This window comes from Epinephelus moara, chromosome 16 (genome assembly GCF_006386435.1).
Source record: "Epinephelus moara isolate mb chromosome 16, YSFRI_EMoa_1.0, whole genome shotgun sequence".
Lineage (NCBI taxonomy): Eukaryota > Metazoa > Chordata > Actinopteri > Perciformes > Serranidae > Epinephelus > Epinephelus moara.
The window spans coordinates 4,572,538-4,594,919 of NC_065521.1; the positions used below are offsets into that span (position 1 = coordinate 4,572,538).

A 22,382-nucleotide genomic window follows, 5' to 3' on the forward strand; every position below is an offset into this window, starting at 1 on the left:
TATATATGTAGAGAGAGACAGAGACAGAGACAGACACAGAGAAAGGTAAATTACATGTGACCTGTAAAACTATGACCCTCTCCCACTTCTCATGTAGCCGTTGTTAGACATCTACCAACTGTCAGAGATGACTGTGTGGGCACCTGTTGTAATGTATGTGTCATGTATTGCTATATAGCCTAAAAATATCATGATATTATGTTTAAGTCATATTGCCCAGCCCTATGTGTGAGTAATAAGTGGAAGTGTACAACGCTTATTCTTCAAAGACTCAAGACTTATCTGACTTGACTCAAACTTTGTCAAGTTGTGACTTGCGAACTTGTGTGTGTTCAGCAGGAGCCGCTGTCAGAGCAGAACTTTGACAGCTATGTGGAAACCCTGACCCACATGTTTACCAATAAAGACTGCTACCAGAACCCTGAGAATCGGGCTCTACTTGAGTCCATCAACCAGGCAGTGAAGGGCATCGAGGTGTGACGGAACTTGAGGAGGACAGGGGGCGCGGCATCACAGTGACAACACCACTCTTTCTTTCCAAACCCTTTAGATACTGTATGTAATTCTTCCTCTCATTTGGAACTGTCATCTGTTCTCTGCATTAGTTTGCTGTTTGCATGTTGCTTTTTGATGGTATGAGCGTGAACTGATAAGGGTGTGGACGTAAAGTGTGTGCTAACACACTGGAATTAAACTGTTACTGTGAGCAAAGGCATCTCCAGGTATACACGGAGGCAGGCACAGAGTGCAGTATACAGCCTGAGCTGAGCAGATTCTCTTAGTTAGTGAACATATCCCATCTCCACAAAATGATGTTGATAGTATTCTATATGAGCGTAGTGATGTTGCACCTCCAGGACTAGTTTGTAGATTCATTCTTACTATTGCTGTATAACTATAAGTCCTTTGCAAATGTTGGTTTAATAAATTATTCATTCATGTCTTCTGTATTATTTTTTTATGTTGGCCTGTTTATTATTCATTATCTATTTATTAACTTTTTTTTTTTTTTTTTTTTTTTAATTTCAAAATGCTACCTGAGAAGATTTTAAAGGGTAACCAAGATAAGGGAATAATTTCCTCTGCATTGTTGAACAAAGAGGAAATATTTTAAGATATCAACTATGAATTGTTTTATATATCTTATTATTTATTTAAAATACTGGAATCTTTTTAAGTGCAAATATTTTGTAACTGAAAGTTTTTTAATAATTTTCTAAAGATTTTTTTGTTTTGTTGCTTCTGTTTATATGATTTTCCTTTTTATTTTCACAAACTATTTTGAGTACATTGCAATATACTGGGAATATTGAACTGCACATATTTGGTATTTACTTGGTGATGAAGAACAAAGTGATGGTGAATATTTATTTTGGATTGTCTATGTGTTAACAATGGCTGTGTATGGATTAGTCTTTGAGTTGCTCTTGAAATAAAGGTTAACCCACAGTAAAGGTGGACCAGACTGGTTGTATTTTTGTATTGACTCAAACTTCAACATTTTGCTGTATTATTTCGGGGTGTAGGACTGTAAGTTACAAACTCTGGTTAATTATTTGTTGCTGTGCCCCCCCCAACCCCATAACCTGATCACTTATGTGTTAAAGCCAATTCACTGGTATTGGTAATGAAAGTGACTACATCCTCCTTAATACATCCATGTTGTCACATGTATTAGCCTACTGCCTGCCTCCCTTTGCAGTGACTCATTGGGAGGCTTCACACAGATGTTTCTGTCCCCAATCCCTCCTCAGTAGTGCTGATCAGTGTTCTGTTCAAGCGAGCCAGCAGCTTGCATCCTTTATTTGAGGTTGGGCAGATCAGCACTACTGACACTTAATCTTGTTTTGGGTAACCATGGGATAAACACCAAAGGAAAGTCACATTCAGAGAGAATGCACACATGCATGAGATTGAGTAGTTAACACATTCATTACAATAAATGCTTAATATTTGGTAAATCATTTGGTGGTAATGGAAATATTCAGAAGTAGTCTATTACGAATGACGTAGCATGGCTCGGACGCTTTCAGCTGCCTTTTTGTCAGCTCTGCTAAACTTAGGCTCTTTTGTCTATTTTTGCAAGTCTTGGTACTTTTTCTGGTTGACTTTGGACGGTGGTGGTGTGTAGCTACCAGTCACTCATCAGAATGAGGAAATCAACTCACCAGTCCCTAAACTCTCCCGCCAACTTCTTACACTTCAAATGTAGACAATAGTAAACAAAGGAAAGATGGAGAGAAATGGGCATCAGCCAAACTTGCATCCTGCTAGCCATTACACAGGTGTTGAAAAAAATTTTTTTGACGGCCTCTGTGCCACATCAGTTATCAGTGGATATCAAGACCTACCAGAGGACTCTGATGAGAGAGGGAGAGGAGCAAGTGCTTAACACTGAATAGGGACTGGTGTGACAATGAAAATGAGCCCAAGTTAAAGGAGCTGATGGGATCAAATTTCACTGAAGTTGCATTTTGTGTAATTCATGTAACAATTTAGTCATTGAGTGATTGAATTCATCTGATGAATGACACCCTGCTCTCCTCTAGAAGCTTGTGCATTAGCCGTTTTTGATTTGAACATCCTGGTATTCCATGGTATGGACCACCGCTATCGTCAACATGGTGGACTTTCAGAGCGAATCTGTCTATAGGCTGAACCTAAAGGGCTGTCTGGGGCTGTCATACTGGACATGCTCTGTATTTGTGATTCATTTCTGTTCATCAAAGGCTTCAAGGACCCTATCACCTTTCAATGATCACTTTATTTGTTCATTGTACTTTACAGACAGGAGTTAAAGGGAACCATGAAATGAGGCAAAACACAAACCAATGAAACAATGTCATTTACTCATTTTAATGGTTAAAAAAATACTTCTTTGCGCAAAAAGACAACAATAAGTCCCTGTCCACTAAGCAGACGAAGGACCAAAACAATGATGGCCACCAAATGATGACAGGTGGTGCAAGATAAGATGAGGTAAATGTTTTTGAGGAAAGAAAACAAAAAAGGCACAAGTTACAATCAACCATGCCCCAAAGTCACAATAATAATAATAATTAATATTAATAACAACAATAACCATAATAATAATATATAAGTACAGCTAAAAAAAATAATAAAATAAAAAAAAATCAGAAAATCTGCAACAACAAAAATACAGACCAGTCATATTATACAAGGCAAATCTTGCCTGTCAGGCTCCTCCTGTGTGCTCTACGTTAATCAGGCTTCTGTACACTCTGGAGCCTCCCAGTCCAGATAGCAGTTCTAAAGTGCACAGGGACTTCAACATACTATCTGACCACCAGACAAGACACGCACAGTTTGGAGGGCCCGATGCAATCGTCATGGCAGAATGCACCGCAGCCTTGGCACATGATCATGGCTTTGAGGCGGCACGAGCACTTGAGAGCCACCTCCTCAGCTGTACTGTCAGTAAAGGCCTGGATGCTGAGGGTGGTCTGGCTGGAGGCCATGCGTGGGCGCAGCTGGAGCACACTGTCAGCCATGCTCCGGGAGAAACTGCCGCTGTCCATCACTGACACATTGGCTGTGTAGCTCACCCCTCCGATGCCACCATGCTTGGGGAGTTTCCCATACAGCTGGAAGGGAAGGGTGGAGGCAGAGGAGGAGGGAGAGGGGGAGGAGGAGGAGGAGGGAGAGCCAGAGGAATAGGTAGCTTTGCTGTGTTCCTTCTTTGTCATCCTGGCTAAAGTCATCTCCATGTTGAGGAGTCCCTCCATGGCCCCTCCGCTCAGGTAGCCGTCCGTAGAGCTCCCAGGCTCCTTTTTGGTAACACTCATGGGTTTAATGGGGGATGATTTGGCAAGGGCCTGGCACGTGGGCCGCACACTGCCTTCATTCTTTACGGTGGATGCAGGAGACAGCTGCTGTTGGTGAGAGTGGGGGAGATGAGACTGGGGAGGGCGCCAGTTAATCTTAATGGTAGGCACCACCTCGGTGGGACAGGGGTCTGCATGTGGAGGAGAGGGGCCATTAGGCATGGTTCGGTGGGCTGTCTGGGGCCTGTCTGGAGTGACCCCCTGAGGGGGCTGAGGACCATGAGAGTCTTTTATAACTGCAGAGCCCACAGGGGGCTGAGAGCTAAGGTCTGACTTACTTCTAAAGGACAAAGAACTGGAGGAGGATGAGGAGGTGGGCAGAGAGGTGATGACCGGGACAGCCCCGGGGGCCTGCTGAGACTGATACTGTGATGCAGCCGGGGCCTCCATCAGACAGGAGACTGGGTGACCTGCTGGAGACTTGCTGTGTATCTGTGAGGCTGCACTCAGTTCGGGGCTAGGAGACTGTGCTAAGACCTCAGGCCTGTGACGAGGCCCTTGGGTCCGTGCCACTGGTGGCCTGGGTTGGGGTCCTGGCAATCGGCTGATCTCCAGCCTGTTGGCAGAGTGCGAGGGTAGAACTTTCTCCAGAGGCAGGCTGCCCTGTAGCAGCTGAGTGACCAAAGGGTTGTTGGCCTCCACACTGGACACTGGTCTGATGGAGCTGGCCACTCTCTTGGAGGCAGCTGAAGCAACTGGATGTGTGACAGACGGCTTTAATCCTCCACGGCAGTCCTCTTCAGTCGAGCTCTGTCTGGAGCCTCTACAATCATCTCCAGGCTCCACTTTGACCACAGTGTTGTTGTCCCTGATCCCCTGCAGCTGGACTGGGGGGAGAGACTGAAGATCGCTGTGCTGAGGGTGAGGCAGGCCCTTGGGAAAGCAAGGCTGAATGACAGTCTGACCTTGGCGGCTGGACATGCGGGCCTGGATGACTGGCTTTTGGTTCTGAGGAGGAGGGCTACAGATGACCAGCTGGCCGTTTCGCTGAATGTTCAGTTGAGCACACCAGTCCTGGTCAGGCTGTGGCTGCTCATCCTCCTGGATGTCATTCTCACAGTCAGAGGCTGTTTCTGTGGAATCACTATGTGTCGCAGCCTCATCGTCTTTCTCTCCGCCAAAGGAGTCTGCTTGTTGGGGAGAGGATACGTCTGTTTGCCGTCTCTCTGCAGCTGAGTGAGAAAACACCTCCTGGGGTTCCACGTGGTGGGAGCCATGTTGGATTACACCACCCAATGCAGCCTCCTTCCCTTGGACCTGATCTTTGGGCTGACAGGAGCTGGCTAGCGTCTGAATCACATCCACACCCTGAGCCCCAAACCTGGGAAGGGAATCTGGAATGGAGGTCGGTGCCAGTAAGGGTTTTTCACAACCCTGGTGAGCCATCTCTGAGGAGGCAGCAACAGGCTCAGGCACCTCAGACTTTAAAGAGCATGAATCAGCTGCCTTTTCTGTGATACCAGTAGACGAGCTCTGAACACTGGCTGATGTTGCTTCTACATCCTCTCCAGTCTCAGGCCTCCCAGCTGCCTCCTCTTGAGGAGGGCTTGGGGTCTGCGGGGGCTCCAGGGAAATAAAGGTTGACGTAGTGGACAAGGAGGGGGGTGGTTGGGGCGTAGGCTCTACATTGAGAAGCTGTAGTTGTGTTCCAGTCGAATTAGTGCCTGAAGACGATCCCTGCTCCTCCATCCCACCACCTCCCCTTCTTCCACTTCCATTTCCTCCTCCTCCTCCTCCTCCTGGCTCGATAGGTCCTGGATGTTCTCGTGCTCGTCGTCCATTGCTGCTATCCTGTAGCCCAGCAGCAGGCCGCAGCCTGACCCCGGCCGGCTCTGCCCTGTCGCCAGTGGCTGCAACAGCAGCAGCGGCCTCGCGCTGGGCACGGGCTTGCTGGGCACGGGCTTTGATGTCCGCCAGGGTACGCGCGCCCCCCGTCCCCGACCGCCGCGAGCCCTCGCCGGGGGGCACGATCCGGGGACAGATCTGGTAGGTGGGGTGACCTTTGACCCAGGGGGGTTTGATTCTGGACAGTTGAATCTGGGACAGAGAAACATGGACAGTGAGTCAGATACAACCTGGATAACAACTCATTGCTGAACAGACAAAAAATCTGTGCACACAGTCTTACCCTGATAGGCGGCACCTTGGGCTCTTCTGTAGTCGGCTGCGGCTTCTCCGAACGGACACTGTCAATTGTGGTACGAAAGGACTGACGGTCGTCAAGCCGCGGCCTCTTTTCGGGGAAGCTGGAGAAGGCCTGAGTCTCATCTGGCCTTCTTTTCTGCTCCTTGAGCTGAGCACTGGGTACAGGGGTGGTGGCTGGGCTGGCTGAGGGGCTACTCTCACGGCTGCTGGTGGTGGTGCCCCCTGTGATGGAGGTGACCACGGAGGCGGTGTCATCCAGGGGGTCAGCAGCTACTGCAGCACTGGAGGAAGCTGAGGAGGATGACGAAGAGTCCAGTCCTGCAGCAAAAGCTCCCTGTCTATCAGAAGGTGAGGAGGGTGAGGAGACAGGCGATGAGGCAGACGAAGAAGAGGAGGAGGAGGAGGAGGAGGAGGAGGAGGAGGAGGAGGAAGGTGAGGAGGTGGAAGCCAGTGCAGGTGCAGCCTCCTCTGGGAGCAGGCGGGCCACAGCTTCGGGCTCTTCATTTGCGCTGGTGGAGGCTGGGCTGGGGCTGGGAGTGGGAGTAGGAGTGGAGGCTGGCAGTGTGACTGGCTCTGGAGTGGGAGAAGGCTTTGGCTCTATGGCGGCACTCTCAGCTGGGAGCTCCACGCCACACTCTGCCTGCAGCACCACCTCGCCTTGAACCACCGTGTTGTCGGACATGGGAGATCCAAGAGAGACCGCTGAGATGTCCAGCGCAGTGCTGGCCTCAGCTGCTTCTGCAGACTGCAGAGCTGGAGAAGTGGCCTTGCAGAGGGTACGACGGGCCCTCCGACGCAGGTCAGCTCGCGTGCGTCTCCGCATTCTGCCGTCTCTCCTACGCCGACCCACACTGCGTCTTTTGGGGGCACCAGTTGCAACCACAGCCACATCACTGTCCAGCACACTGGCTGCAACTTCATTGGCTTCACTCATGGTAAGCTTTAAGGACTCTTCTTGTGTCAGGCCAGACCTACAGGTACACAAACTACGCTTTAGCACATGGTAGAAACACTGATATTTGTTGGCATATAACAGTGGCCTTGTCAAAATGAAGATCTACAACAAGGATTTTCTAAATAAAACTATGACTGAAAACTTATATGGTTGTTGTGTAAACACTGAATTTAAAGTCAGATGGAATGGATTGGCTCTTACTTTTGCCCATGGTACTCTTCAAAAAACTTTTCCTTCCACGCCTCCACCTTCTTCTCTTTCTCCATTTCCTGCCGGAAACGCACCTGCATCTCATGGGTGAACTCACCTAAATGTGTCAAACAATGATTCGGATCAACCCTAACAATCAGTATAAGTTTTTGTATAAACCTGACTTAGCTACCCTTCACTTGTTTAAATAATTAGTCACAGTTTGACCCCAGGGATCATTTATGTATGGTGACTTCTGATAAGCAGCAGGTGTAGTTGTAATGTTCCAGGACAGTGCTGACATCAGAAGTATAAAGACAGGTCCCTGTATGGACTGATTCACTTAGATCAAGCAAAGGTGTTTGTCATTGGATATTTCGACACTGCTATTCTTCCTGTTTATTCACACCATGTAAAGAATGCTCGAGCAAATTGTTGCCTTTTGGAGCAAATTTCTCTGCTTGCATTTATGATTTCTTCGCATATTTTTTTATATCAACATTTTGGTCACCCGTCTGCTGGTTTTGCTTCTGCTATCCCTAACTCCTTACCCACAGTTCCATCTAATGTGAATATTTAAGCATGGCAGAAGTCTCTGCAAAATGTGGCAGCCTGTTCATGGTTGACCAATCACTTACCCTCAGCCAGCCTCTCTTTCCAGCTCTGGGAGGCATGGGTGAAGAACTCATTGTTGAGAGCTGAGCTGCTTAGTCTGGCCATCCCATCTGGTCCAATCTGCCAGAGAGAGGACATGATGTGCAAATAACAGTAAAATAATAATACATCTGAGGAGCAGTGTGGCCCATGCCTCACATGCATCCCACTAACCCTAAAAATGGCAAAACACAGTGGCCCTCATTTATCAAACGAACGTATGGCAGAAAACTGTGCGCACGACCATTTCCACGCAAGGCTCGGCATTTATCAATTTGGATGTGAGCGGACGCTACGATCAAATCTCACGTCAGGTCTCAGCTCGTGTACGCAAGTTTGATTCAATGTGGATTTGCGGTGCAGTACAGCAAAACCTGGCTGAGTCTGAAAATAATTATTAAACAAAGCTTAAACTTGTCATCTAAGCACAAGCAGCCACATATTCAGTAGGCCTACATATTAAAAAAGGATTCCCAAAACGAATAAAACAATAAAATAAAATAACATAAAATAGCCTATGTTCTTACTGATAGGCCCTACTGATTTTTTTGGAAAAAAAAAAATAATGATAGGCTAAACAGCCTAAACATGATAACTATACATTTAATAGACAGGCCTATACATTATTATACTCTAAAATTTGACATCCACAAACAGAAATCTGTGCCGTCTGATGTGCCGGCGCAGCCAGATGAACCAATGACCAGGGAACCAGCCTCCACTGGGCACTATACGGAGGAGACAGGACCTCATTCATCGCTTCTAAAATGTAAAGTATACCTTAAAGCTGTGTAAGTGCTCTATAGTATTTAATCAGTAATGTAATGCAAGTATAGCCTAGGGGCTATTGGCTAAAGGGATATTCAATACAGACAATGGACAACGTTTATTCATTTAAACATTTTATTCAGGTCTTTTTTTTTTTTAGATTCTCGTTCATTTCTTTTAGTGTGTTATTAATTGTCTCAAGCGTGCTAACAACTGAAGCCAATAAACGGCTAATTTGTGTCTGCCTTTCCAGGACCTCTGCCGTGATGATTGCTGGTCTTGGCCCAGCACGGGAGGCGGAGGGCACATGCTCGCCCTCGGTTGCCTGGCTTGGTGGGTCTGGCTCGATGGGACCACTCTGGGGAGAAGACCTGGATGCCATGCCACTGGTGCCTGGCTCTGAAACAGCATTTAAACGAAACAATAAAAATGTGTACCTGTGTGACACGTGTAAGCCAATTTATTTGGACAATAGTGTATGGTCAGGGTTAAATTAACTGTAATGCAAGCAAAAGGAGGGCTGTTACTTACCATTCTGCTCCGGCTCCGATGCAAGTGCGTCTGTGTCTCCACCACCACCACTTATGCCAGAGATAGATTCTGACCCAATTAGTGGGGAGATTCTTTCCTCGGTCCCTGTCAGGGTCAGGCTGGGGTCTGGTTGGCCTCCTCCAGTCTGCGTGCTGCTGCGCCTAAGGGCAGCAACACGCTTTTTTGTCGCCAGCTTTAAGTCTGACCACTTTTTCTTGACCTAAACGTAAAGAATTGTGACTTGATCAACTACATGGCATAGGCTATTAGGCTATGGATGAATAAAAGATTCTTTTTTTTTTTTATTATCATCATCATTAGACAGGCTACTTATTGACAATTTTATTCAAACCTCAGCTGGAGTCCGTTTGTCAGCGGCGACACTGTTGACTGCCTCCGTGATCTTCTTCCAGACAGCGTTTTTATGGGCTCCTTTAATGCCAGTTTTTAAACTTCCAAAAAGCCCATCTTTATTTACCTCCACCTCAGACGTGAGGGTGTCGATTTCCAGCTCGGAAAAGTGTCTCTGCTTTGCAATGTTTCTCCTCTCCATGTTGTGACCTCAAAGAGCGAGGCCTCTGAACCACAAATATTTAAGGGCGTGACACGCTAATGACGATCGATTTCAGCCGCTGCATTTATCAAGGCCTGATCATTCGTACGCTGGGATTGGTCAGATACGAACGTTTCATAAATCACACGTGTGTCCTATCGTAAGATGAATCCTGCGCTCAGATCTGCACCCGTTTCCATGCAAGATGGATAAATGAGGGCCAGTGTGTGCCTGAGTTACGCTTCACTAAATGTCAGTTACAAAATTCAAAAATACAAAAAAGTGACCATACTGCTACCTGCCCTAAACTGCAGCTCAGATTTATTGACTTTTTTTTTTTTTAAACACCATAAAACGTAAATGTTTCTCTTGTAGTAGTTGTTGCATTGTCAAACAATTCACAGATTGCAGGTCAGCATTCTGTCAACACTAAGAAGTAGAGGGCGCATGCACAAGCAGCAACCAGCAGCAGTAAGTGATGCTCAGTGTGCCTTAATTATTTGTGTATATCTGTGCCTTGCCTCTGTGTTTTGTTGTTTTATATGTATATGTATATGTATGTTATATGTCATGTCCACACTCCTGCAAATGAATTGCCCCACTGGGGACAAAAATAAAATAAAGTTCTAAAGTTCTAAAGAAGACTACTGTCTGTCAGTCACGCATCAAAGTAGGGCTGCACGATATATCGTTTGAACATCGTCATCGCGATGTACGATAGTCACATCGCAGGACATGCGATGTTTTCTTTTTAGAACATGTAAACTTTTGTTTTGCTTCAGAAAAGCAGTGCTGAAGAGAGCTCTTTGCTCTGCTCCGCTCGCCTCCCCCTCTCTCAGCAGCCCCTCCCCCTCTCATGCACATGCTGCAGTCACACACTGAAAATGAGCAACATGCAAGAGGGAGAAACAGTAAAGGACGATTTAGGCCTGGTACACACTACACGACTTCTGCCCGTTCTGAAAGTCACTATGTCACATTACACGATTGTGGAGTCATATAATCGTGCCATGACTTGGCCAAAGACATGAGAGACTACACGATGGTACACACCAATTATCCCCAGTCGTCTTTCACGACGTGTGTGATGTCATCGGGTTATTCTTGTCCTATTTTTATTACTTTTACTATTATTTGAGTCACTGTGTCTGTTCACGTGCCAGCCGAAATGTTGTTGTAGTCACCTAAAAAGCGCAAGCAGATGACAGGAGCTACATTTGAAGTACCGTACACAAACATACAATTCAATTTCCAATTTTCAATTTCAATTTCAATTTTATTTATAAAGCCCAATATCACAAATCACAATTTGCCTCACAGGCAGGGCAGGAATTTCACGAGGGCCACGGCTCTCGTGCCCTCCTCATTTGGCCCTGTGCCCCTGAAAAAAATATCTGCCCTAAGGCCACAGTGGCCTTGATGCCCCGCCCGCAGTGCCCCAGATGATTTTGCGGTTTTCTCCTCTGCCTCTTTCCTGTCAACATGGCTTTGACACCTGCGTCTATTGAGAAAAAAAATACGATGACAGTCTTATTGAGCAACATCAAATGAGACGATGCGTACATCACCAGTGGTGGGTTTGATTCGAGCCTGGCATGAACCGCTCGGACGGGCTGTAATGACAGTTTGACACCAGTCTATCACCGGCCAACCAGGAGACTTCAACAAACGCCCGGGCAGGGATCGGTACCGAGACCCGGTATTAAACAACCCAAGGCAAGTTTAATAAACAACGTAATAACAGTAAGCTCCGCCATTATCGGCGTTACTTTTTAAAGTTTCTGTTTCATGTATCATCATTGTGCAGCGGTGGGGCCGCGGTGCAGATGAAGGGAATATAACTTCAAGATGACTCTAGTTAACGACAACTACACTTGTTACTGTGAGTAAGTGCAATAAAACCTCTGCCAGCCAAGCCAATACTTTATCAATAGCTACATGTGATCAGCATGTAGAAAGCCATATTTCAATCTGCTCTGTCCGCAGTCTCTCATTCTCCGCTATTATGATTTATGATCGCAGTCGACACAAGCACATCGCGTTCGCGGTGCTAACAGCAAAGTGTTAAAGACAAACTAAAATGAAAGTTGTCTGTTGTAGGCTAACACTTTATCTGAACATGTACCTGAGGCAGCGACCTGCAGACAGTGAATGTCCTCAGTAGAGGAGGGACAGAGAGCAGGATGAATGACTGATACTGATGTTTGTCTTCATGCTGAGATAACGTGACTTTCTTCACTTAGTATTGTGATGTCAGGAGGAAAATTTATATTCCAGTGAGATATTATTGGGTTTTAAAGAGTGACTTTGTTGTTGTAAGCATGACTGTTGCTGCCATGGACTGTAGGCTATAAAACTATATCCTGTGTAACTGACCTATAAGGAAAGCATCAGGAGGTGAGGTGTGTGTGTGTGTGGAGGAGAGGGAAGACGGAGATGCTGGTAGAGAGATAGTGTGTGTTGTTAGATACTGTTAATGTCACTTATTATGCTTCTTTGCATTGACAGCTCTCTTTTAGTCTGTTGCTGCATCACATTATTAATTATACTCATTATTATTACTTGAGCTTGTTTTATTTATTCATTTCACAGATAGTTATACATCGTTACTCCTTAAATTCATTATGAACGTGGACTTAAAATCATTGTTTTATTTTATGGCCTTGCTGCCCTGGCTTTTGGCCTTTGTGCCCTCAAAAAATTGACAACACGGAAGGCCAAGTGGCCTTGCCCCTAAAATGACGAAATTCCAGGCCTGCTCACAGGGCTTTACAGGATACGACATCCCTCTGTCCTTAGGACCCTCGCAGTGGATAAGGAAAAACTCACCAAAAAAAAAAACGTTTAACAGGGAAAAAAACGGTAGAAACCTCAGGAAGAGCAACTGAGGAGGGATCCCTCTTCCAGGACGGACAGACGTGCAGTAGATGTCGTACAGAACAGAAACATACAAGTAACTGAATCCTCCACAAGTTCCTACAAATGTTTCACAATAAAAGCCTAATTAGAAAATGGAGGGATACAAATGAAGCTGGTAGCCTCTGCAGTTGTGGCCAGTAAAAGCCCCGCCACTATTTCTTAATTTTCCTAATTTAAGTCATCTGGTGAAAATTCTTGTATTTTTTAATATCGCAATATATTGCAAAAAAATAAATAAAATCGCAATATCCGTTGTTTTTTTTTCCAATATCGTGCAGCCCTACATCAAAGGTAATGCCCAGGTAAAGCAGTCTGTCATGTTTGGGTCTGTTTCTCCTTTAATTAACATACATCAATACCTTTCCCTTATTAAGAAAATTAGATTTTACATCCACTGTGTAAATAATATTCACATTCTCCTACTCACATATTATATCATGTATGTGGAAAGTACCTTCTCCTCTACAGTTTTTCATTATATCTCATTATCAGAATATTCATGTACATTGTAATTTACATTCATGGTATCTTTATAAAGATGTATGCAGCCTGGACCTACTCTTTATCTGTTGTACTCTAACATTACTGTATCTCATTATCTTATGAAATGTAATCTTCACAATAAAATTTTGTACAGTAGAATAATAGTTGTTATTGCTATTATTGTTGCCATTTTGTGGTGCACCTGCTGGATTCTTTGCTAATCAGCATGTGATTCTTTTAAAGGCACACCTAATGGCCATTACGCACAGAGCGAATCTGATGACACAACATGCGAAATGCATAATTGGCTCCTTTTTGCTTTAGTTAGGGTTGGCTCAGGCTTGCCTTGAACCAGTCCATAGTTAGGCTGATATCAGCCTGGTCTGTCAAGGGAGCAATTTATCTCTATTTAGCTTTAATTTCACAATGAGTGAGATTGACAGCTGTAGAGCAATGGTATGTAATGTTGACTCCTGCTACTACACTAAGATTTGATTTGTTTCTACTGTTTCATTCCATGTGTGATGGTTAGTGGATGCAACATCACCACAGACATTAAAGCTGAAGATTCACTATAAGGACAGAAACACAACATACCTGTCGGTCCACCTCTGGCAGCAGCTGCAGCAGCTGTTGCTGTGAGTGTGTGGGGAAGGCTGAGAAGGTCCGCACGTTGATGAGGGCTCTGATGTTGGTGTTGACCAGGATGGAGCCAGGTGTTTCAAAGTCTACATCCACCCCTCCTCGACTCCTCTTCATAGGCCCTGTCACAGCAAAAACCACAGGTTCAACTGCTCAGCATGATTCTAAAGCTATTTGCAGCTTCAGGCAGCTAAGCACCCACCACCCCGAGATGTTCCTGGCCTCTTCAGGTGCCTGTCAGGCCCGGGGGGGGCATTTCCACAGAACACTTTGCATTCAGATACTGGAATCAGTGAAATTCATTTTATTGGTGTCCTGTTGTTTTAAAATGATGAGTTTTATCTTCTCTGTTTTGTTCCTTCCAGTTGTGTTTACTAATTGGGTTAATGTTGACGTCCGACCCAACAGACCAATCAGCACTCTGATTTCTTGCTTTCTTTACTGGTGTGTTGTTGTGACACCACCACAAAGGTGAGGGGAGAGTCATGCACAGGATTGCTAGAGGGTTTTAAAAAAGATTAGCCTTCTAATACAATCTTAATGTGTCTTGCAGTGTCTCCCTCTCACCCCTGCTCTAATCTTGTTCCCTCCTGTGAGTTAATTGTGTTCAGGTGTGCTGCATACTGGTGAAACAGCGTGGCTGGTAGGAGACAAAGGAGCAGGGAATTGTTGGGGGGGGGGGTTCTTGATTTTGTTGGGAAAAGAGGAAGGAGAACGGTGGTCGAGTGGAGACAGCCTGCCTTGGGAGAAAAAAAACCTTCCATGGACTCGTGTTTTTGGTGTTTCTTCCACCGTGTTTGTGTAGAGGGCCAGAAAGAAACTGACCAAATGACCAAGTAGGATCAGATTATTTTATTTTTATTCCAACCCAGTGAGTGAGGCCTCTTTGTTTTTTCTTTTTTGCATTGCTTTTCCTTAGCCTGTGTTTTCATTTTAAGCAGTGGACTCGGGTGGGATGATAATTATTAGTAAAGGGGACATTCCGCCGTTTACCTTTTTTCATCTTTTTTTTCCCCTGTATTTTCATTTGGGGAGGGGCACAATATAAAAATAAATAATGCTTGAGTCTATTTAAGTTTTGTTTACTATGTTCTTCTGCTGGTGTCAGGAGGGGGCCAGAGTCAGGCACCCTATTTTGTCTACCCCCCGCTAACCAAGGTTAGGTCATAACTGTAGCCTTTGAATTAAACTCATGACAAAACTTTAAAGGTAAGCTGATTGTTGCATTGTGTATTATTATTGCCGTTGTTCTCTGGAAAAAGAGTGGTTCTTACCTGAGGGGACGTGCTCTCCATTCACTTTAAGAGGGGTGAGGACAACACGAGGCATCATGACTGCTTTTTTCCTCTGCCTTCCTGACTGCAGCAATACAATTAGTGGGATGGACAGGTGGACACAGTAGACAATTCTACAGTCAGTATGTTAAGCAGCACTGTTTTCCCCTTCCTCAGATCAAATCCAAACACATGACATGAAAGGGAGACATGGCTAATGACCTCACATATTAGAATTTCCATTATATCCATGGAGCAGCCACTGGCTTTACGCATGGCACTGACCTGTCTTGAGCGGCTCAGTCTGGTCTGGGTGTGCTGAACATGTTGGGCCTGCTGTGTGTCTGTGCGTCCCTGCTGTCCTGCTGCCCTGCTGAGGCGGGTCTGGGGCTGGGTGCTGGGAGCCTGCAGTTCTGTGGAGCAGGAGGCACTGGACGAGCTCTCGTCCACCGAGGCTTCAGGTCAGAGGAAAATACGTTTCTGTCACACACATTTCTGAACAGCGCAAATATTCTGGTAACACACTCACTCTATTAATGCTATTAGAGTACCAGTGCTCAGAGCAGCAGGAAAGGCTAAAGAATGACGAGCACTCAAGCAATAATTTATTATACATCATATTAAATAAGTCTTGAATATGTGACATCACCAAAGAAGTCCTAATATGATAAAAACTAGAATTGCCACCCCATAGTTGTATGCCTCTGCACACTAGTCATGTTCTCTTACAGTTTCATCCAAGTCTGTGAAAACATGGATGCTTCAAACCCATCTTCCCCTTGACAGCACAGAAGATCTATACAATCAGCAGTTTCAAGGTGGGCAACCAAATTTTGAGTCACCAATTCAGTATCTAACCAAATGCCTCCCCTTCTGTTCCTGAGATGACACTGAATAATGTCCAGAGAGTGTTTTATGCAGATCATTATGATGTCACAGTGAAGTTTTACCATAACTAGAGAATGAATTCTTGAATTATGGCCAAAAACTTATTTTGTGAGGTCACAATGACCTTGACCTTCAACCACAACATTCTAATCAGTTTATTCTTCCATTCAAGTAGACATTTGTGCCAAATTAAATTCCCTTCAGGTGTTCTTGAGATATCATGTTCACGAGAATGAGACAAATTCAGCAGAAGGCACATTCATTGTGATACGTGACATTGGTTCATGCTGCATACTTGTCCCTACAAAAAAAGCACAATGGTCAGCACTGGTGAGCATGGTAGGCTATGTCTTTTACCACACTAACATTATGTAATGGAAGAACCAATCGAGTGTTTCCGGGCATGGCTCGGCATGACTGCCCCAATGTAACAAAAACCCCTATCGGAGAGGTTTGTGCTAATGTATGCATTGAGAGGTCACTGGTGTGTGGTGTAGTGTTACCGTCATTGTCTCCACTGGCAGCAGCGGTGGTCTCGGTGGAGTCGCAGCTTTCTTGCTCAGTGGCCTCAGTGGGGCCGACCGGGGCCACAACCATGCCTGCTGCAGGGGTGCTGCTGCTGGGAGCTGGGGGGACAGTGCTGCTGGCTGGCTCTGTTGGTGACTCTGACTCTGATGTTGTCTTCGTCCACTGGAGGGCGTTCTTCTACAAAGTGTGAAGGAAAAACAGTGTAATGGGAGATGCACATCACAAAGTTTTCTCCTATCAGTTGATTCTGTGGTCACATAAATGTGAAATTCAACAGATCACGTTTATCCTGTGGTGTGGTGTATTTCCCTTACAATACGTATTTTTCATATTCCACTGCGCAGACACTCAGCTCAAACAATTGTCGTAGCTGTTCAATAGTCAGGAAAATATCTAATAGTGTTTGCTGTGAGGAGCACTACAGTTGGGGCAAGCTCTGCACAATGTATTGAGAGGGGACCCAGATGAACTGCATACACTTCATTTATTAACTAACAGTTAATAACTTTATAACACAATAATTACTAACCCACATCTAACTCTCCAACAGGTCACAACACCATAGTACACAACTGTTTGTGTGACAAACAATTTGTAACACTAATGACAGTGCATTTACAAAAAATTATACTGCTGAACAGCATGCTGAGGCCGCTAGCTAACAGTCTCTTACAGTTTCTTCTGATTGCTTTGGCACTGTCTTTGAAAGTGTGGGCTTTTTTTCCAAACATTTACCAACAAACCTTACACTAAAGCAGCAAAACCTTACACATCTCTCGCAAAAGCAAACAATTTCTGAAAAACTTGTCTAAATATTGTGTTTTTGCGTCAATACAGTTAACAAAACCATCACTGCCAGGGCCAGCTGCAAGCCCTCAAAAAAAATAATAAAAAAAATAAAATAGAATAAATAAGATAAAATAAATACTAGTAATAATTTGCAGCCCCAACTGGCGCCTTTTCATCATGCTCTGTCTTGAAAAAAAAAGAACAAATAAAAAGTAAACAACAACAACAACAACCCCCCTGTTGTTTGTCATTCTTTGACCTTGCCCTGAACCTGTCTTGCACCGTGCTCAGTCACATCACTGTGGGCGAGGGGGGTGGGACGAGTTATTTGTGCCATCTCAGGTAGGTAGCGGTTGTGACTGACAGACAACAAGAGGTCATAATTTGTCAAATTATTAGGTTATCATCATAAAAAGACCTCCAAGCCCTCAGGTGCGACATACAGAAAGCAGAGAAAAGAGGAGGCAGAGGTCCCAGTATCGAAGTATGTCGTCTTTTGTAACATTAAAAAATTGCCATTTGACTTTTCATTTGTACGAGCTAGCAGTTTGCGAAACTGAAATAAAGCAAAGTTGCCTAATAATGCTACTGTAGATAATGATGTGATCGCTGCCAAGGATTAAGTTAAGCTGCTGAGCTGGTTTATTGCCGTTTTTATCTGGTGAACTACTGGCTGCTTAGTGCTCCTCCTCTTACTTAGCACATTAGATATTGTGCTGAAATTCGATAACAAATAGGGACAACTGTAAAACTAACGTGTGACTATATAATTGTAGTGCAACCTCTTTTTATTTTAGTAATGCATAATCACAACTAGATAATAATTTATGTTATGTTGAACACCTCACTGGTGCAAGTAGTCCTCCGTCTGCTGCAGTTACATGTTTTGCTTGTACTGTACAGTAAGAGGTAAATCTACTCTACATCTGTCCAGATGCACTGAGAAAATATTTGAACAAGAAGCCCCAAGAGGCTGCTGCAGAGGGGCCTTCTCTGACATCTCCCCCACTCGCTGAGGAATGTAGGTTTAGCCAATTATTTGTGGTCTCTGATACACTGCTATGTTGTCATTTTTATCATTATTCTTGTTGTTGTTATTAATATTAATATTATAATGTCATTATTATTATTACTATGGAATGTTCCAGTTTAACCTTGTTACTAATTACAGAAAATGTAGGTCAAATAAAATAAAGTCTGTTTGTACAGTGCCTACTTTATATGAAGTAGAATGACACAACAGACTTAAAGCAATGGTGTAACAGTATGGATGTACTGTATGTTTGAATACAGCTACAAGTCAAGCAACAAGCAGCAGCACGGCTGGATTCAGCACACCACCTCACTACCTCATGACTTCCAGTGAGACACAGCCTGAATCAGGTGAGTTCTGTAATTGTATGTTACTGCTGCAGTCATGTGTCTAATATAAATATGGCCAAATCCAGAGACATTTTTGTTGTTTCTATCAAATATCAATCAATAATATCACAATATTCCCATCACTTACACATACAACTCATCCTGGCCTGTACATCTGGAATGTTTTTGTTTTGTTTTTTCGAACCCTAATCCTGCCTAGGGCACCAAAGTGGCTAAAGCCGGCTCTGATCACTGCAGTAAGTACACAAAACATAATACAAACACTGATGGTTTGAATGAAAAAAACTTGTGGCTTTTGTTTTTTTTGTGTGCAGGGCAACACAGGTTTGCAACAGTTTTGTCATATGCATAGCAGTAGTAGTAACACACACACACAAGTATTCAAATGTGTAAAGTATGGATGTATAATATACATCTATCCATCCGAACATAACACACAATGTGATAGGTTTTATCTCAAAATGTTCTAACACTCCTCAAACAACAAAAAAGAAGCAGGAGAAAACAAAATAAAGCTAAATCCAGCTTTCTCAGTAAGTCTGTCCAGAAGACTTGATCCACATCACATGCGATGTTGTCTTAGGGCTAGGCGGTATATCAATTTTTTACAATATATGGATATATTTTCAAGCAAGATATAGATTAGACAGTGTGCATCCCTCCTCTCTCACACTCTCTGCACAACTCCGCCCCCTCACTCACTCACAAGTTCTCCATCAAGAGACACAGAGCTGCTCCTCTGTTTAATCTGTCTATTTATTAGTCTAAAGTGCGACATCGGTCTTTATGTTGCCAAGCTACACTAAATCAGTCTGTGAGATGAGTGAAGTTACCGCAGTAACACACCTCTAACTTTTAGCCGTGCCCAGTCAAGCCATGCGGCACTGATTTGTGTTTCTGTCATCAGTTTAGACGCGTGGTGCCACGCTGCGCACCTATTTCTTATCTGGAGTAGGTCCAAAAGCTGGGCCACCCGCACTCAAGTGGGTAGCGGTGGTGTCTCGCTGACCGCAGCCAACACCCGACCAGCCCACTAAACAAGCTTGTGTGATGCGAGACTCTACTCATCTCAGTCTGCCTGAGACCAGAGAGATAGGCGTTTTTAAAAGTCTCTGTGTGTTCACCTCTCAGTACTTTTGTAGCTCCCAATTGAATCTCTGTGGTTTGGAGTTTAGTTTCATCACAGTTCACTGTTTCATGTTCACTATCAGCTGTATTAGAAGTTGTGTGAAGTTGCTGCTCAAAAACTTAACATTTCCTTATTTTGCTGCTTTGGAATTAAAGTTTTCATGTAACAAAATAATGGGGGACTTTTATTTTTAAGACTCTATGGGAATTAAAATGTGTTTATTATCGAATTAGCGAAACTTTATTAGCAGCTTTTCTTAAGACAGGTCTAATAATGTGGCAGGGAGGCAGAGTAAAAGCAGAAACAGCCACAGTGAGATGTTGATGAAGAGCTGCAGACAACAGGCTCTTACTGCACCTCTGCAAACAGCTCACCTCCAACAGGTAAACTTCTATTACCTGCCCTGATGTGGAAAAACACATGCAGCAAAAATAACAGGGGACTTCAGCCGTAGATCAGCTAGCAACTGAACATGTCGCCCAAATACTGGGATATATTTGTGTATCGCCATTCAGCCTGAAAATACCGGGACATGCATGTTTGCCCATATCACCCTATGTTGTCTTGAAGCAGGACATGGAGCGGCCAGTGCTTATTTGTATATAGGAATTAGAGGAAATGTGTAACTGGATGGAGTATGTGAACTACAGAATAGGGGTGTGCCATTATCATCTCATTCACAGTAATACGAGTATAATTTTTAATATGATATGAAAAACTCATATTGTGATATTGGAAATACTTTGACTTGTCGACATAATGACGTCATACATGTGTCATGTTACTCACGGCAACAACAAGCATGGCTGAAAGCTAAATGATTGCCGACTCTGTGGTGGTTCCAAAAAGAGGAGCAGCGTCAGTAGTGTGGAATAAACTGTGGAGTCCTGAATGTTTTATGAACAGCTCTGGACTTCTCCGACTCTTTAACCCTTGTATTACTGCCGTGTCGCCGGCCACACAATTTCTCAATGGTTCTTATTACTACCCTAACTGTTGAATCGTATGTGCAATCGAAAAAATTCAAACGGTTTCTCAAAGTAGAGAAGTTGCTTTCTCCTGTCATATAGGGAAGTTCCGGTAGTTCCGGCCAGAGAACGTTGGGAGCAAGTTCAGAAAATGCATTCGTTGTTGTCTGTGGTTGCCAAGACCAAGAGCCAAGAGAAGTTGCACTTTCCTGTCATATGCAAGGGGTATTATGGTAGTTCCAGTCAGAGCTTGTCCCTCTTTACTTGTAGACTACCAGCGGAGCACATACAGGCTACACGGCACAGAGCCAGCTATATACAGCCACTTGCTGACGCATTTTTAGTTAGTATTTTAGAGAATTTCCAGAGAATAATGTTTCTCCATCAATGTCAAGGAAATCATCCAGGATTATTAGACCTCCGTTGGGGTTCCAGGATTTGGGAGACGACAGCGAAGCTTCAGAACAAAGGTATGTAGCCTGCCTTTACACTAGCTATCTACTGGGCCATCTCTCCTTTGTATTTCGGGGTGAATGAAGTTCCTGGGATGAATGAAGTTCTAGCTATCTATCTTATGACTCCAATAACATTAGTATCGAATTCTAATATTATTATATGTCTCCAATAGTGCTAGCTTGATTTGTATACTTTGTACATGTAATTTTATACATTGTGTGGTGACGTTTCTGAACAACATTTCTGGCTAGCATATAACTAACGCTATGTAGCTTTGTGTGAGTAAACTTGCAGTTTGTGCTCTTTGGTAACTTTTATTGAGCAACATCTGAATTATTCTGGGATGACTGAAGTTCTATCTAGGCTATTTCATTCAAGCTGAATTTCACCTGTTTGACGTCTCCATTTCCTGTCTGTGTGTCTTCTGATGAGGAACCTTGGGGCAGAGGCAGAGCGAGAGAGAGAGGGAGAGAGAGAGAAAGGCCATGGAGATGCTGCCGCTGGTGATTCAGCTTTCGGAAGCCGCTCACCAACTCAACGAAGACCGGTGGCAGACCCAGTCTCTCAACCACCAAGGTACACCCAGTTCTGGAGTTTTTAGTCCAGCTGAATTTATTTCCTTACTGCCTAATGTAATATGATTTATTGTGTTGTGTGTATTCTCTTTTACTTTCAGTGTGCCGTCTGATGGAAGGTGGAAAACAGAGGCCGACCCTGACGATCGGGTCCCTCATCTGCCACCATTCAACCCAAAACACCCCCCCGGCGTCCAACCCCCTCTGAATGTGGGAAACCCACCACCCTCTGAGATCTTCTCAAATTTCTTTGATGCAGAGGTTCTCAGTCTCTTGTGCAGGAACACAAACAAGAATGCTGCCAGGAACCTGGAGAAGGGAAAGCGTTTCAAGTGGACTGCCATCACCCCAGAGGAGATGAAACTGTACACAGGTATGCTACTGTACATGTCTGTGCTGGAGCTGCCCAAGGTCTCTGACTTCTGGTGGAAGAAGGCCATCTTCCACGTGCCCTTCACTGCTTCCATCATGCCCCGAGACTGCTTCTTTGCCATTTCGTTCAACCTTCACGAGTGACCCGAAGGAAGGCAGGGAGAATGACAAGAAGAAGGGGACAGAGGAATATGACCAACTCCACCGGGTCAAACCTCTGCTTGAGATGGTGAAGGTACGCTGCAAGTCCATCTACCACCCCAAGCAGCACATTGCAGTGGATGAAAGGATGGTTGCCACCAAGGCCAGGCTGGCAATCAAGCCATATATGAAAGT

The 22,382-nt window shown here is 44.4% G+C and overlaps 3 protein-coding genes across 10 annotated transcripts in view; 1 reads left to right on the forward strand and 2 right to left on the reverse strand.

Annotated features, from left to right (window-relative positions):
- myt1a (myelin transcription factor 1a) overlaps nt 1–1,458 on the forward strand; it is an 81,238-nt gene extending 79,780 nt beyond the window's left edge. For 6 of the 7 annotated variants that reach the window (XM_050064584.1, XM_050064588.1, XM_050064583.1 and 3 more), the window contains one exon: nt 337–1,458. In XM_050064584.1, coding sequence (XP_049920541.1) covers nt 337–480 — 144 coding nt within the window. In that variant the 3' untranslated portion in view covers nt 481–1,458. The remainder of the gene's footprint in view (nt 1–336) is intronic. The other variant, XM_050064587.1, reaches the window with a different exon arrangement.
- Nucleotides 1,459–2,746: 1,288 nt separating this feature from the next.
- The window catches only part of asxl1 (ASXL transcriptional regulator 1), a 62,532-nt gene continuing 42,896 nt past the window's right edge, over nt 2,747–22,382 (reverse strand). For both annotated transcript variants that reach the window (XM_050064567.1, XM_050064568.1), the window contains 8 exons: nt 16,350–16,551; nt 15,244–15,413; nt 14,959–15,043; nt 13,640–13,806; nt 7,773–7,869; nt 7,147–7,252; nt 5,974–6,961; nt 2,747–5,882 (listed from right to left, as the gene is read on the reverse strand). In XM_050064567.1, coding sequence (XP_049920524.1) covers nt 3,297–5,882; nt 5,974–6,961; nt 7,147–7,252; nt 7,773–7,869; nt 13,640–13,806; nt 14,959–15,043; nt 15,244–15,413; nt 16,350–16,551 — 4,401 coding nt within the window. In that variant the 3' untranslated portion in view covers nt 2,747–3,296. The remainder of the gene's footprint in view (nt 5,883–5,973; nt 6,962–7,146; nt 7,253–7,772; nt 7,870–13,639; nt 13,807–14,958; nt 15,044–15,243; nt 15,414–16,349; nt 16,552–22,382) is intronic.
- LOC126402595 (t-SNARE domain-containing protein 1-like) lies at nt 7,877–13,633 on the reverse strand. Its single transcript, XM_050064733.1, has 3 exons — nt 9,440–13,633; nt 9,088–9,307; nt 7,877–8,955 (listed from the first exon to the last, which is right to left on the reverse strand). The coding sequence occupies exons 1-3, from the start codon at nt 9,638–9,640 to the stop codon at nt 8,696–8,698; spliced, it is 681 nt and encodes a 226-aa protein (XP_049920690.1). The 5' UTR covers nt 9,641–13,633; the 3' UTR covers nt 7,877–8,695.